The 17034-nt window shown below is 45.5% G+C and overlaps 1 protein-coding gene across 4 annotated transcripts in view; it reads right to left on the bottom strand.

Annotated features, from left to right (window-relative positions):
- The window catches only part of LOC118113194 (nectin-2), an 82564-nt gene that overhangs the window by 40678 nt on the left and 24852 nt on the right, over nt 1–17034 (bottom strand). For all 4 annotated transcript variants that reach the window (XM_035162665.2, XM_035162666.2, XM_035162667.2 and 1 more), the window contains exons 2-6: nt 10149–10258; nt 9149–9398; nt 7997–8290; nt 7738–7855; nt 6800–6948 (exon numbers count right to left, since the gene is read on the bottom strand). In XM_035162665.2, the coding sequence (XP_035018556.1) occupies nt 6800–6948; nt 7738–7855; nt 7997–8290; nt 9149–9398; nt 10149–10258 (921 nt within the window). The remainder of the gene's footprint in view (nt 1–6799; nt 6949–7737; nt 7856–7996; nt 8291–9148; nt 9399–10148; nt 10259–17034) is intronic.

The following is a 17034-nucleotide window of genomic DNA, read 5'->3' as shown; positions in this document are numbered from 1 at the left end:
AGTCAGCTAATTTATACATCTGATCAAAATGGCCGCAGCCACACTGAGAATCTAAAGAAAACACTTAGGACCAGCTGTCAGTACATTGCAGCTTTCACTCTGCCCAGTTAATAGACAGCTCCTGAGTGAAGCAACTAGAAAAATGCAGCGTTGCTACTTTGCAAAGGTTTTTCGGGGGCAGGAGTTCAGGGCTCTAAGTGCTTTCTGGGACTCGGAGAACTCCCCACAGACGGACCCGGTGGCCGTTTTACCCATGTGGTCATCATCTATAACTCAGCGGCCAGGGAGCACGGCTCCAACACTGCCGGAGTTGAGGGTCGACTCCACCCAGACTTGCTTTCACTGTGATGTGACGCACCTTGAATAAATATGTACACCAAGGAAATAAGTCAGCGTAGATTAGGTATATTAACTAGGAGGGAGGGAGCACTTTATAACAGCTTAGACTTTATTCTATCAACTGTTTCTGTAATAATGTGTCTCTATCACAGAATAATTTTAGCAGAGGGGAAATTTGATGCAAGAATGAATATTCCCACTTTTACAGGGTTCAACTCATTAAAGTTTGGGTCTGTATGTATACATATATTTTAGTTTTTTTATGTAATAGTATTATTTATTCTTTTCGTATTAATTTCGGGATATTTGGATGCCCCAGAAGCAATAAATAAAAGTCAATCCCTGGCTGAGGAAGATTTTTGGAAAAACATATCCATTAAAGTTTTTTTTATCTGTAAGTGTTCCTCCTCACTTCGGGCTCGAGCTACACATCGAGACTAAAGAAGCTGCAGTGCTGAGCAAATAAGTTTTTAATTTTAGTCCATGGTCGAAAGTGATCAAGGACCCTTAGCTAAGCTGAACATCCAGCTTCCCTTTCCACTCTCTGCACTTTCAGGAGCTGCTGCAGAGGATTAACCAGTCGGCGCTGCGTTGGAAATCCCTGCCTAAATTTGAAAGTGGCGAATCAGCCCGGTTTTATTGTCATTCCCATTTGAAATCCAGCAGAAGCCAGCCCCTCTTGTTAAATGCACAGAGAGCTGACAGAATTACTCTTGTAACACCGATTCTTGTCAAGAGAGAAAATGGTAGTCTACTGCTGTCTACACCTGTGCTGCGCTCTTCTCTTTATTTCTGCCTCTCTTCTCCTCCACTACCCCCTTTCTCCATCTCTGCCGCCACTTCACCAGCTGTCTGCTGCACACACTCCGTCTACTCCAAATCCATTTTCCCTGCCATTTGTATTTCTGTCATATGTTACTTCTCCCTGCTCTCCTCCTCCTCCTCTCCGCTTCACTTTCAACATATGCCTGGGGAAAAAATTAATAATTTCATGTGGGTACATTTCCCTCTTTCTTTCAATTTCTACAGCCAGCCTCCCAGGACACTCTCTCTCTCTCCCCCAAGCAGCGCTAATCACCACTGTTCACACACATGAGAGCGAGAGCTAGCCCTCAGTGTCCACTTGTAACAGGAACACAAGAAATGCATTATCACCTCGGGCAGCACGGAGCTCTGGCACATGCAACGTGCCAACAATCTCTCTGCAAACTTCAGAGACGGATGATGCTCCGCCATTGTCATCGCATCAAAGGGAATTACACTAAAAATTAAATGCAAATTCTCCCTAAATTCCACCCAATTATTTTTAATGCGTCGTTCCAGTCTGTTGTTAAGTGTCTCAGAGTCTGTGCTGGTAAATCCGTTTGCGAGTGATAATTCATGTTTTATTCTACCCTTCTGGAGACAACACTTAAAGATTCAAGAGCGAGATGTAAAGGAGACACCCCTGGCTCCCAGCACGGGGGCCCACTACAAACCCAGACACATCCTTAACAAAGCACCAGTGGAATTTATTTGAGTGGGTGAAAAAAGGACATCCCACAAACACATGCTGGTGGATGAGCCAGCAGAAAAAGCTTCAATATGCATGCTGTGTGGATAACTGGGGGAAAAGAAAAACAAACATGTATAACTACACACACACAAACAAACACACACACACACACCCCTCCCCTACCCAAACACACCCAGACCATACTGTGGAAGCCATAAAAGAAAAAGCATGTTTCTTATGAAGTCACATCCTGCATAACCGTAAGCTCCAAATGACCGCAAGTAATGGGGGAGATGGGGCAGAAGTAACATGTACTGCAGCCTCCCAAAAAACACATGCATGTCACTCACACACACACACACACACACACACACACACACACACACACACACACACACACACACACACACACACACACACACACACACACACACACAACACACACACACACACACACACACAGGTCATCAGCAGTCTGACGCTGGGTTAGGCTGCACCTAGAGCGTAGCTTAGTAGTATTCTGTGTCAGCATGTTAAGTTATTGAACAGAGCTGTGTGTGTGTGTGTGTGTGTGTGTGTGTGGTGTGTGTGTGTGTGTGTTTGTGTGTGTGTGTGTTGTGGTTGTGTGTGTGTGTGTGTGTGTGTGTGTGTGTGTGTGTGTGTGTGTGTTAATGAGGGGTGGGCAGGGGGCCCAGTTGTAGGCTGGAGGGAGACTTGGCTCCATCAGACCTGTTCTCTGGCGGTTTTCGCATGGCCGGAGACACACACTGACTGACACAGACAGATGCAGACACACACACACACACACACACACAAACGCTTGCACACACATACGCCCAAAACCCAGTGGAGGAAAGGGTCAGAGCCCCTTGCCCTGTAACTGCCTCCTTGGATGAGTCTTAAAATGGGAGAGAATGCACCGAATTGAGAGAAAATCTATTTTCCGTTGAGCTGAACAGCCCTTCAGAGCATGTGGGGGATTCAATTGGGGGTATTTAATGTTTTTGAGGTTCAGCTAAGATACCCTGATGTGAGGAACGATGTGAAGGAAAACAAGACAGAAGATGGAGGGAATCTGGGTTAGCCACACAAGAACCCCACCGACAGGAGCCTGGAATGGAGGGATGGACGGACGGAGGGATGGAGACTACTAAGCAGTGATTAAGAAAGAGCTACTGGTATTTAAGAGTTGAGCTTAGAGAGAGAGGGAGATAGCATGGCTCGGAGAGGGGAGAGAGGGAGAATGCTGGGGGCAGGAATCTCTACTCTGAGCAGGGAGATCAGAGGCAGACTTGCGGAGGCTGAAAGACAACCTGGGAGAGATAAGGAGGATGAGGAGAGAGCATATGCTAACTGAGGACGAGAGATGCAACGGAAAGAGATAGAGAGGGAGATAAATCGAAGGAAAGAGAAGGGGGGAGCAGGTTAGGATACATTTGTGTGTGACTAAGCAGCAGGATCGAAGATGAGAGGAGGAGAGGCAAGGAGAGGAGAGGACATCCATCTCCCTCTCTCTGCCTCCCGGTGCACGGGACAAGACTGAGGGCAGAGGACACTGGCAAACACACACACACACACAAACACACGTAGATTTGTGTGTGTGTCATGCAGCTGTGGGGTAGAGGGGAGTGGGGGACCTGCTATGGAGCAGGTGCTGGCCATTTCACGCCTGTCGGCCCTTCTTAGCCCTGTTTGTCTACACGCATTCGCATTAGCTTCCATCTGGAGTCATTCCACATCTTTCTCTCGCTCCGTTTCGACTATTACGCTCTCTTTCGATTCTGTTAAACCTAAACTGACTCACTCCCTCGCTTTGCGTACTCTCCGTCTTATACTAACACCCGTCCGTGTAACACTCGCCGGTTGCCTTGCTCACCTCTTAACTGCCTGCGAATTTAGCTCACATCTTATCCTCCCCCTCTGCCTGTGAGTAAGAGAGGAGTGGGAAGGAGGGAAGAGGTGGTCGGCTGCAAGAGAACAAGACCAGATGGAGGAGGGAGATGACAAGAACAAGGAAACTGTGGGAAGTTGAACACAGGAAGAACGACCAGAAGAAGAGGAGGGAGAAAAAAAGAAAAAAAAGGAGAAAGTGGGACGAAGAATGGGAGAGGAGTGGAAATGTAAAGACAGAGTGAGAGAGGAGGGGATGGTGGAGTGAGCAGAGAAGCAGCCAGGAGCTGAAGCAGCAATGGGTGACTGATCCGCTCTGAGAGGCTTGGAGACAGACGGACACACACGCTAGGCTGAGAGATAGTGGAGGCCAGTAGTAGTGGAGATAGGATGCAATGGCACAAGATACCCATGGGAGTTTTTAAATGCCGTCAGCATCCGCTCTCTCCCTCCATCCCTCACTCACGGCTTTGCTCCCTCCCTTCTCTTGAGTGTGAAGACATGCTGGCACCAACTTATCCTGGTGCACGTTCGCTGGCTTTTTGTCTAAAAGCAGCAGCCTCCATCCCCTTCCCTCTGCTCCCTGGATCTTCCCTGCTTGTTGCTTGTAATACGCAGCAGGGGATGGTGGCATCTTTTGTGCTAAAGAAGCCAGCCACGCTACTTTGCAGCAGTACACAGTGGCCCCAGAGGAGTGGTGACGCACGCTGTGGCACCATGAGGAGCCAAGGGACTTGAAAAGAGATGGGGAAGAGGAGCAAAAAAACTGGGGAAAAAGGAGGGACTGAGCAAGAGGACAAGAAAAAAAAAGGATGAAAATTAGGGCAAGGAGGAGCTGAGTGGCTCTTAAAATGTAGCCACCAGAGATATGCACTTTTCCCCATGATGGGCGGGGTTTGCCCCAATGTCAGCAGGAAATAACTTTTCTGAAATGGAAAAAGTGGAAGGGGAATGTATTTTGTATGAAATGCAGAAGTGAACCCTGTTGACCAGGACAGCTTCAACTATTGTGATACAGAGTCTATTTGTATCTCTATATTTGTATATCTGGATAGTTTCACTCAATCGACCCTTTTCCACACCTGCTTACATCTGGCATTTGTCTGCCAAGGAAATGGATTTAATCGGGATTCACTCCTGGTAAACGCAGGTTTAAATCGGCTCGATAATTAACAATAGAAATGCAACACCGGGTGAACCTACTAATTTGGCGAGACAACGAAATGAGAGGGACTCCGTGCACATGACGCTGAAATGCAAACTCCTCTAGTGGCAATGGGAATGAGTCTATCGCCTTTTTTTAGCGGGTTTACCCACGTTTAAAAAAACCTGCACATACCTTCTAACTTTTATGTAAAATAGATACAAGACATATACACACGTCACACACGTCACACACACCCCCACACATACACACTGCCTCAGCACAGGTCTACTCTTAGATAAACCCAAGGCAGCACTTACATCCACTTGATTTTTAAGTCAGTGTCGTGAGTAAAACACGTCACTTACTGATTGCAGACTTATCTTCAAGACATTGACTCTAATGAACACTGCTCATTTGCTTTGCTTTAGTCTCTGCTGTCATTAGTGATGGCCAAGGATACTGCCGAGAAGCTGCTCAGTCGCTGTTTTTGATCATGACTTGAGGGGGGAGCGAAGTGCTCTCTCACTCTTTTTAGAAACAAGGGAGAAAAGCAAAAATGAGCGAGAAGGATCTTCTCTCACAATGTGAACCACGACTAAAAACTTGGCTTTGTAAAAAGCCATATGACGTACAAAAAGAGGATAGACAGAACTTGGGTACTGCCGAACCAAAGAAACTTTGATAATACAGTGTTAGTGAGTGCATGTGAAGATACACAGAAAAAAACGACATGCATTCTTAATACGACTCAGAGAAAGTCAGATGAAATGTTGAAGGGGAAAGTACAAAAGGGCAGAAGTGCACACGCTTACACACTTACTCTCATCGACAGATATACGCACACCACACCATGTGGACAGAGCAGCTGGACCCTCTAGCCCTAACCAACAGTCCCAACACCCAAGACAGTCCTCAGCAGAGTGTTTGTGTGTGTGTGTGTGTGTGTGTGTGTGTGTGTGTGCATGTGTGTGCGATGGAGATCATGTGACATGTGAGGTGGAACAAGGTGCACCCCTGGGGAAAGACATGAGAGCAGAGCACAGCAGGAAATGTGTAGCATGTGTGATGGAAGCACTTGGTTCCACTTCATCAGCACAGAGGATATATGAGTTTTCATATACAACCCAGGTGACAGTTTAGATGATGAACAAGACCCAAGTGAGCCGCAAGTGTTTTTCATTTCACTTCTGAAATGTTCCACGGCTTTACAGACACATTTACTGAGCATAATCTATACAATTTACAATTCATCTGGACATTTGCAACTTGTGTGAATTGGACTGTGGCTTGGCTGTAATGCGTTTTGACCACAAGTCACTAGAGATGTTCCGATACCATTGTTTACACACTACGTGTTTCAGCCGATACCGAGTACAGATCTGTTACCAGTGCAATTAATAAAAATAACAACTTATATAAATAACATATTTTAACAGCTGTAGGCTACTAGACCAGTATGGAAGTGATGACTGCCGTCATCGTTGTATGGCCTGGGTCAGGTTAAACCCCTGGAAACTGAAGTCTTTCACACGATACGCGTCACCATTTTACTTGTGAGACTTTCCACCGTGAAATATTACCAAATTGCTGATATCCTAGCTAGGTCTGGCTATTGCATAACGTTACTAGAAACTATAATATACTTTAAACCAATATACTTTAATGACCTGGTATCACATCGGTAAATAGATTAACATACTCGCTGATCCCAACCCAGCATTTTTGGCAGTAACTGAGGCTGATGCTGGTAATGGTATCAGAACATCTCTACTATTCACCATTATCAGAGAAGTCCAGTTATCATTTTTGTGACTGCTACTTTCAATATGTAGCATTGAAAGTTTATTTCAAAATGTTATGTGACCTCCATCATGAGTATTTAATAACTTTTTTCGGGTTGTGTGCTTTTTTGTGCCCCCTCGACTCACCTCTGACGATGGCTGTGACCTGATCCCTGCTGGTCCCAATGCGGTTCCTGACCTCGCAGACAAAAGTGGTGTTGACAGCCTCGTCCACCTTGAGCACCTTCAGCTCCTTGCCATTGGTCTGCACCGTGTCTGGCATCACTCCTGACATTCTGCAGCCGCGGGAGTATATGTGCCATGGGGAAGAAGAAAAAGGAGAAAATAAACTGAGAATTGGGTTGTGGTCAGTTCAGCTTCCAGCAGAATGAGAGCTTTTAGACGGAATGGACGTTTACAGAAATGTGATGTATTGTGCTCGGTCATCAAATTCAGTTTCCTCCGTCCTCAAAAGCCAATCCATTATCACTCAGTGGAGGAAAACACAACGGGGACAGCCGGAAAATCTAAACTGCTGGATCCAGGCCAAAATCGCATCCAGTTAAAGACTGGTACTTTAGAATGGGAGGGATTTTAAACATGTTTTTACAGGAAAGGATTTTTAACATGTGATGAATTATTTATTTGATGCTCTCAAACTTAGCATGCGGTCAAAATTGAATACCTTTCATTTTTATTCATTGGTTTGACGCACTTTGTAACCTTGTTTAGATGAGTGAAGTTATTATTATTATAATATAATTTTTTCAGTTATGTTAATAGCTAATAATACTGAAAAGGGGGAGAGAGAGAGACTTGTATTGTATTGCTCATTATGCGTGGGTTAAATCTAAAGTCACAGAGTCCATTATGAGAAATTATACGGCTATCTCCATAATCAGAGCACAGGGTAGAAGTGGCAATAATAAAAGCGCTGATTACAGCTCAGTGGGCTCTTTGGACCTGAGAATGAAGGGCAAGAAAGGAAGGATGGGAGAAAAAGAAACAAGAGAAAGCCAGAGAACGTGGTAAAACGAGACCGAGCAAGAGGAGACAATATAGATTCCAGGAAGTGCTCTACTCACGTCTTCCACAGGACAGAGATCGGAATGGGGTTTCCGGTAGCTTGGCAGGTGAGCACCACATTTGTACGACCCACGTACCAATTATTGTCATAACCCTCGATTGTCACCTGAGGGGCGTCTGAGGGATGGAGAGATGAATGGCAGGAGGGAGGGAAAAAATGGCAATGAGTTCAATTAGTCACCTCAATGTTTGAAATAATGTTGGAGTGCGCACAGCGAAGGAAATAAGGACGACTGGATTCTGTGTGTGGTGTCTTACATTGGACTGCGAGCTTCAAGGGGAAGCTCTCTGGTTTAACCTGTGTCCGGTGGACCACGACACAACTGATGTCCTTCCCATTGTCTGCCGCTGTGGGAACCATGATATACTCGCTGGTCATCGTCACCGTGTTGTCCTTGCCCAATTTCGACACCGACGTCCCATTCCCGTTGGCCGTGGTCACCCAGGAGATCTGGGCAGCGGGTCGGCCATCTACGGACTCGCAGCGCGCCACCACCACCGGCTTAGTGCCCGCTTCCACTGTTACGATGGAGGCCGAGTTCTGAGGCTTAGCTGATGGACGGATGGACGGATTGATGTGAGGACGGAGGGTGGATGGAGAGACAGAAGGGGACACAGAGTGGCAGAGAGAAGATTAAGGGATGTAGAGATAGATAAAATGGAAATAAGACAGCTGAGGGAAAAGATAATGTGCACCATTATTGATAAACAATTTGAGTCACCAGTCTGGCTAAAGCAAATCCAAAACCTCAATCTCCAAACATCCTGTCATCCCGTCCCCCACTCCCCCACCCCTTTCTCTCTCTCCGCAGCCTAAACTGACAAACAATTATGAGCACCACAGCAAAACACACCCAAACCCTAAATCTTCTTTCACTTTTCCCTCCATTTCTTTAATCTACTCCCTCTCTATCCCCATTGATAAACTACAAGTGACTGGTCCAGTGCATCTCCATACACAAATTTCGACATCTCTACACGATTCCTGTCAGGCCTCCATCCCCTCTGCTCCATCTCATTCCTCGTACCTCCTCGACTGCCCTCTGCGATATTCGTGTGGGTTCACAGGAGAGCAGGAAGGACAGAAGCTGACAGCAGGCATGACAAGCAGCCAGATCAATACAGAGCCTGAGGGAAGGCAGGGAGGCATGATGCGTTGGAGGGAGAAGAGAGCGGAGCAGAGGCACTGGTGCCGGGCCAAGGTTAGACCAACGGTTCCATTGCATTAACAAGAACACAATTGATCTGACAATACCACTTAAAACAGCAATTAAGCCGAGCTGGACATGCTTTTAACCTGCAAACTACCTTTGGGGGAGGGAGGGAGTTAGAGAGAGACAGAGAGAGAGGGGTAGGCATATGGTTCTTTGCATTTATTCATACAGCATGAAGATTATGTATGTGACCTACCCAGCATGACCAGATAGGTGATGCCCTGCTCGTTGCCAATTGGGTAGGTGGCATATTCGCAGATGTACCTCCCCTCATCCGTCATCCTCACTTCAGTGATCTGGATGGAAGGGCTGGCCAGCTTCGGGGTGCTGGGTGAGAAGCTGACCCTGCCCTTCATAGGCGAGTCGGGGTAGTTGGGAGAAAAGCTGGGGTGAAACACGGCGATGTTGATCCTCTCGCCCTCCTTCGGCTCGTAGATCCAAGTAACCTGTGGCAGAGCAGGCGCAGGGTCAGACGGATGGGGGACGCGTGCGGTGACGCAGAAGAACAACGGGCCTCGTTTATCGTAGGATTGATAAATGGATAAATGGAAAGCGTTTTGAGACATCCGCATTTTGCAGTGAACTCCACAGGGCAGTGTAAACAGCATTACAATCAAATAAGTGGAGCGGGTATGAATATGGATGTGAGTGTTTCAGAGGGAGAGACGCTCTCTAACGCTCTCTCTCTCTCTCTCTCTCTCAGCTGCCCTGCGTGGATTCGAGTAGAGTTGTGCACTTCCCACTTCATTGAGATGCGACTAAGAAGTGTTTCCATTACCATATTTAATCCCCTGAAGCAAAATGAAGCTTAGTATTGTTTGTTTGGAGAAATAAAACATTAAGCCTAAATGTGATAAAAACCTATTACTGCTTTAGGATTATTTCGGCGTGCTATGATTTGTTAGATTAAGGTTTAATGTGCAAAATAAACAAAGCACATGGATGTGTATTATCATTTTATTTCTATTTTGACTGTGGTTTCACACACCTGCAGAATTAGAGTGATGCATAATGGCCAAATGCTTGTGAAAGCAAATTGGAACCCAGAGCAATTTCAGCAAATTATTTCATGTCAAGTCAGCAGAGAAAGTGACATTTTTATTGGAATTTCATTCCACAAGTGCAGTTTTAGGTTTGGTATAAAGAAGTAATAAAATCCGAAGTGAAAAACTGCATCCTGTCTGTGGAAACCTCACCATTGTGAGCTGAATCCCTGTGGCATCAGTGAAGGCACAGCGTAAGTTCACCGTCTGGCCAGGATACGACAACACCTCCGCCTCCACCTTCACTCGCTGACCTGCCGCTCCTAGAGGGAAAAAAGACAGAGTCATTAATGTCTCTGGTTTCTTTCATTTACAAACTAAGAGAAGAGACAAGAGAAAGCAGAGCTGAGAAATTGCACTGGTACAAAGCGGGCTGATGATAAATGAGGACAGTGTGGAAGTGTCTGGTACAACAGAGGACAGCATTAGTGAACCCAGGCAAGTAGGCCAGGAGTCTGGTATCTCTCCATGACTGTGCGTGTGTGTGGATGGAGAGGCTGATAGAAAAAAAGAAGGGGATTTGTGCTGGGTAAAAAAAACAGAGGGAAGCCAGCTCTTTTTTGCACACAGGTCATAAATCATCAGGATTGGTTATGCTTTTCTGTAGCCTGCCATTTGCTGTGCCAACACATTCCTGTGTAACTGCTAAGAGTCAAAATAAATATGCTTTTTTGGTGTGTTGTGTCAGTGGGTGTGTGAGAAACATAAAGAGCGAGGGAGATTTAGAGCGACAATCTTTCTGTGTGTATGTGTGTTTGTGTGCGTGTGCACGTGTGTAGGTGTGTGTAATCCAGGTCTGTGTGAAAATGTAATTACTTGTATGAGTAAGCGTGCATCAGTGTACGGCAGCGAGATGGTCCCGGTTTTAAGTAAGAGTGGATTACCTGTAGAACTTCAAATGTCTGCAGCGGGGACCACATGTGCGAGCAGGTGTGTGTGTGTGTGTGTGTGTGTGTGTGTGTGTGTGTACACCAGTACCAATGAAACTATTTCCCCTGAAGACAAACAATTACTGGAGGAACTAGTTCCACCAGTTTGTGCTGAGCCAAAGCTGTTTGTGTTGAAACTAATGTGATCTGCAGGGCTGACGGAACACACACACACCCACACACACACACACCCACCCACACCCACACACACACACACACACACACACAATTACACACACCCACACGAAACCCATAGGCTAGGAGATAAGAGGAAAGGGCAGCGCTGTCTCTCTTTTGACGAGCAATAAACATCACACCTTCTGTTCTCTGGGGAGATCTGAGATATCAATACAGAGGAAGAGGAGGAATGAGCGAAAGACTTGAGTGGGCAAGTGGAGGAAAAACAACCCTTTCCTAGAATAACACCAGTTCTCCCAGGACCAGCCCAATTTACAACCACAAAACAACCCCCTTGTAGCCACAGAGGAACCTCTGGACAACCACTGAGCAGCCTGTGGGAGCAGCAGAGAGCCTTGTGGGGCTGAAACAGGAACAGCTCACTCACTTTCTCTCATAAATTGAACATAACTGTGCAAATAAACAAAAGAATCACGTGCTCTCACATATTCATGAACTCATGATGACTTTATTGTCAAGCTCCTGGCTGGTTATGTTTTTGTTTTGTTTGTCTGTCTTTTATTTAGCAGGACGTAGTGAATTTAAGGAGACTGTGACGCAGCTAGTCACTCTACTAGTTACCTCTGTCTGTCCACATGAATTCATCTGAAGAAATAACCTTTAGGAATGGGAGTTGAATTTAAGTAGAGGGAGAAATAATGGTTTACTAAAACCCTTTGAATCAGGTTAATGGAAAGAGTCAGCCTGACATGTCATGTCACAAAGCAGCACTGAATTTACTCTGCTCCATTTCACTTGCATATGTGTGCAAATTCACACACATGCACAGCTGTTGCATCCGCACATGATGTGGGGTCAGAGTCGAGCCGGGCCCGGTTGTCTGTCATTCTGAGGCAATAAGAGCAGAGCAACACAGGTCAACTCCTGCCAGAGCTCAGATGAGAGACAGGCTGGCCTTATGAGACTCCATACAGCCCCAGGGAAATGAATATTACACACAAGACACACAAAGACGTGTATGCCCCCATCCTCCATCACTGTCCCCAGACCCAGCTCTGTAAACTCAGACTCTGTGATATTAAAATGGCAGAAGAGTCCGTGTGGACGTTCACGTGCACATACACAACAGCATTGTTGCATCATTTGAAATAGCAATTGTCAGTGTAAATATTGAGAGAGCATTGTTCACATTAAACAGAAGAGAGCAAGACGGGAGTTGGAGAGAGTCGGGAACTGAGGGAATTAGAGATGGAAGACGGTTCAAGGGTAAAAGTGAGAAGAAAGGAGGCGCGACGGAGAGAGGGAGGGAGAAAGACAGAGGGAGAGAAAGAGAGGGTTGGAGGGGAGGAGAGTGAGAACAGAAGCCTCGTGTCGCCGCTGCTCTACTTTACAGTAGCGCCGCTGCCTGCAGGTGACACACAGGAAACGCCACCGAACCAAAGACACGACGAAACAACAAATGCATGCACAGATAAGTGCCCTCTTTAACATCCTCAAGTAGTCAAATGTCACCATCCTCAGTCATGTCACCTATCATCATGTCTTTAACACCCACAAGATGTGCACGCACACGCACACACACACACACTACGCTGATAGCACTGCGACAGCCCTGCACAGTCCTCTCTGATCCCCTGCCTGGTCACGCTGACATTTCCATATTTCCCACCATTAGTCTGTGAAGAGGGAAAATTAATCAGAAAGGAAGGAAGGAAGGAAGGAAGGAGAGGAAGTGTGCTGGGGAGGATGGAAGGATGAAAGGAGGAGAGAGACAGGAGACAGCCTGGGAATGCCAAAGTGATGGAGGATGAGTGTGGAGGAGGGGGTGGGTGAAGTGCAAGGAAAAGTGGGGATGAAAGGGTGTGAAGAGAACGCAGTGCAAGGAATAGAAGATGAAAGAGGGAGCAAAAAAGAGAAAGTGGTGAGAGAAGAGGAGGAGGATCTTGGTAAGGGAGACGGTGTGAGCTATAAACAACGTTAACAGAAGACAGCTGAGGGACAAAAGAGAGGAGAAGAGGGGAAATAAATGTGAGAGAGGAAGTAGGTGCAAAAAAAAAGAAGCGATGGAGAAACTAAAAATGGAGAAGTGTGAGGGGGGAGGGTGGCACAGGTAGAGGGAATCAGAGCGAGCAGAGGTGGATGAGGGGAAGAGCGCGATGTGCGGAGCAGCGACAGGCAGGGTAGTCTCCACACCTGACCTTGTGAGAAACCCTGTGGCTGTGAATAGAGAGAGAGAGAGAGAGAGAGAAAAAGGCGTGAATGAGGCATGACAGAGAGAGAGAGAGAGAGAGAGAGAGAGAGAGAGAGAGAGAGAGAGAGAGAAAGGCGTGAATGAGGGAGAGAGAGAGAGAGAGCAAGAGAGAGAGCAAGAGAGAGAGAGAAAGAAAGAGAGGGAGAGAGCAACTAAAAAAATAAATAAAAAAAACACTCAAAATCCTAATTTTCCTCTACAGCCCATTTGAGCCAGCCGTGGCTTATAAAACGAACATACGCTTATCAGCCTGTCTGCCTGCCTCGCTGCCTGCCTGGCTGACTCTGACGCCTAATGGCGTTCATGTCCTCTGCCTGATCCCCGCTATAGTGCGAGAAAAGTGCGTCAGGGGGACACGGAGTGCAGGCCATCACCTAAAATATCTAATGGCCTTCAGAGCTCACTGACTCTGCCATTTCATCAGGCTAGAGGCGATGCACTGTCAGGTGGGCTAGAATGAAGCCTCCCGATTCCCCATGTTCCTGGAGATTGCTTCCCAGCAGTCCATTGTGTGTGTGTGTGTGTGTGTGTGTGTGTGTGTGTGTGTGTGTGTGTGTGTGTGTTTGATGAGATAGGAGGAAAATATGTGGGTGTGTTTTGCTTTCACTACGTGGCTGTCTCAATAAGCATTCTGCACTGTCATTATTCTTCCAAGTCTGTGCGAATTTCACCATTTCCATTACCGTCTTGTTGTTGTTATTGTTGTGACCACCCCTCTCCACTCCTGAAGAATAATAGCTTTGATACAGGCAGCACGGAGAGAGGGATGGAGCATCGCTGCTCCGTCCTGATGAAATCTGCCTCTACCTTCCTCAAATATGATCTGTTTTTCCTTGTGGGGGAATAACAATGAGTCCCACTCCACCTTTCAAACTTGATGACTTGACGTGCTGGAGTTTTGGACAGGAGAGTAACACTTGTAAAGGGATGAAATTAGTTTTCCTGATACCGGAAGAAACATTTTAGAAAGATTCCACGAGACAAACAGTGGAAGTCTGTAAATTACCACTGCTGCAGTCCTGAGAAAAGATAATGTAAAGTAACTTAAATCCTCTTTGGGTTGACGCACAGGAATTAATTATCTTTAAGCTTTATTCAACATAATAAAATTCCATTTGTAAAAGGATTATCCCTTTTAAATGTACAGTTCATATGGACAGATTATCATGTTGCAGTGCCGTGGACTGCAAGATCCCATGAATGTCTCTGTCATCAACACGTTCACATTGTCACCATCGATCCGCTAATAAACAAGAACCTGAGTGTTGAAATTAGAGATGTTCTGATACAGATACCAGCATCGGAAATGCCTCGGATACTTCAGTGTGTAAATCTATGCATCGATCCAACACCATGTCTTTAAAGTGTATTCGTTTCACCAGGAGTAAACAGCAATTTTCTTTTCCAGATGTGCTGCACGGCCTGGTTGTGAAGCGTAAGCCGGAGCTAAAGCTAAAATGTCAGCTGTTTGGCAACATTTCACACTGGAAAAGTTACATGGCAACGAGGACCACATGCAAGACACAGTTTCAGTTTTAAAGGGTGTCACAGTGTGGCCAATTACAACACTAGCAACAGGCCATACAACAGCCATCACTTCCCTACAGGGTTAAAATAAGATTTATGTTAAATGCACTAGTATCGGATGCGTAATCTATTTCGATCAATGCACAAAGTCCTGGTATCAGAATCAGTTAAGGGACAAACTGTATCAGAACATGTTTACGGCCTTGACCTTCTATGTAAAGTGCCTTGAGATAACGATATTATGATTTGGCGCTATACAAATAAAATTGAAAATAAAATTCAATTGAACATAAAGGCAATGGATGATCCATCAGATTATTCATTGCCTCTCATTATAACAGCATGTTTTGTATGTGCACTGGCCTTGAATGCTAGTGATTTCTGAAGGAAACATTTTTTTTTTGGACACGTTAGACACAGAAGCCAATTCAATTCCTCAACTATTACTGGAGTTGGAGTTTTGTGCACTGCAGTTTGTGTGTTTTGAGACATGCACAGGTTGTGTGAGTCTGTACTAAATTGAGTTTAAATGAAACAATAAGTGAGATTGTGCTGACTTTCAGCTTTAAAGGGTGTTTGAGGGCATTTTCTTCAATGCCGCTCACCTCAGGTGTGTGACTCATACATCTTTTTATACAAAGCTTCTATTTTTCAACAGTGAAGTAGGACAATGACGGGGCAACAATTTCCCTTCTGTTCAGCTAATATGGTTATTAACACTCTACAATTGAAGCTGAAAGTAAGGATTTCACCCTCATAATAGTTTTAAATCCTTTGTCCTCGTACACAGAGCCCATGTAACAAAAAAATGTGAGCGTGCAATCTTTTATAGCTAACCTGATAATCCCTCCTGGAGAGCAACAGCTTTTTGCTTCACACTAAATCTTGAACACTGTTCCCTTTATCACTCCAGATACTGTAATATTGCAGTTTTTTGTGACTGATGCAACTGTAATTTTCACAGGCCTGTGCACAGTGAATTCGTCCCCGAGGGTCAGACCGTCTCGTACTGCACCATTCAGATGCGTCTGAGCGATGACATTCAGCGCAAACCACCTGACCTGTGGTGTGATGACGATTGGGTGCTCCATCACTGCCCGATTCACAGCGTGTGGGAAACATGCGGGTTTGCAGCATTTTAGTTGCTGCAAAACGACGTAACCATTGAAAGTTTTTAGGTGATGTGACAAACTCGTAGAAGCTTACTTTGTCATTTGAACAATTTGGAAGTTGTTCCAGACGGTTGACTTTCGACATCTTATTAGCGTGGCTGTAGCTTGTAAGCCTCTCACGTAGTCGCGTAACTGTTCCAGAGGTGACACGCACAAACTTTTACTAAGATTAAATGCACTTGTCTGAGAATAACTAATGATACCTGATATTGATTCATGGCGGAAAAAGTTGGTTAAAATGTCTTATTTCATGGGCTATTAGGGTTTTAATGCATTTAAAATAATAATTAAAAATTAAAATTAAACTGCAGCATTTGAATACTGATTTGGACGTTGATTACCTGGACAATGGTCAAAGCCTGGAAGCCTTAAGGTCAGTCTTAATTTAACATTTCCATTATTGTATCTAAACAATAACAGTGACACTGCTGTGGCTGCATGTCATGTCCAACTGCTGCTGCTCTGTACTAAGAGCTGTTATCAGCCGGAGCCTGGAACAGCACCAACCTGAACCTGCTGCTGCTGCTGTTACCTGACACTGTTTCAGCACCGGTTCCTCTGACCTTCACACACACACAGATGCACACACACACACACATATATTGAGCCACACACTCCTACGATGAACGTGCATACACTGCACACGCACACACACATTCAGATGTGGTTACTTTGGTATGCAGGGAGCGGAGTGGGAATGCAGCTTAGCTTTGACGGGCGAGGCAGTTTGACAAGCCAAGAATAAAACTAGGAAATGAAGACTTGAGATGTGTTGTCTTCACATTGACCTTTCCACTGGACTCTCTATATGGGCTAATCGATAGCCCATGCTAGATTTAGAAATAGCCACTGTGCATTATGGAGTTCTCCAATGACATTCTATTATAATCCATTCATGATGCGATCTTCACTCGCCGGAGTCAAAAGCACCTAGGTCTGCACACTTGAAAGACTTCAAAGCATCTGCATGAGATCTTCACCCAAGAATCCACATAGATGTTTAATTTACTGGAAAATGTAAG

This window comes from Hippoglossus stenolepis, chromosome 8 (genome assembly GCF_022539355.2).
Source record: "Hippoglossus stenolepis isolate QCI-W04-F060 chromosome 8, HSTE1.2, whole genome shotgun sequence".
Taxonomy (NCBI): Eukaryota; Metazoa; Chordata; class Actinopteri; order Pleuronectiformes; family Pleuronectidae; genus Hippoglossus; species Hippoglossus stenolepis.
The sequence above is the reverse complement of the archived record's forward strand: the minus strand, read 5'-3'. Positions and strand labels throughout refer to the sequence as shown.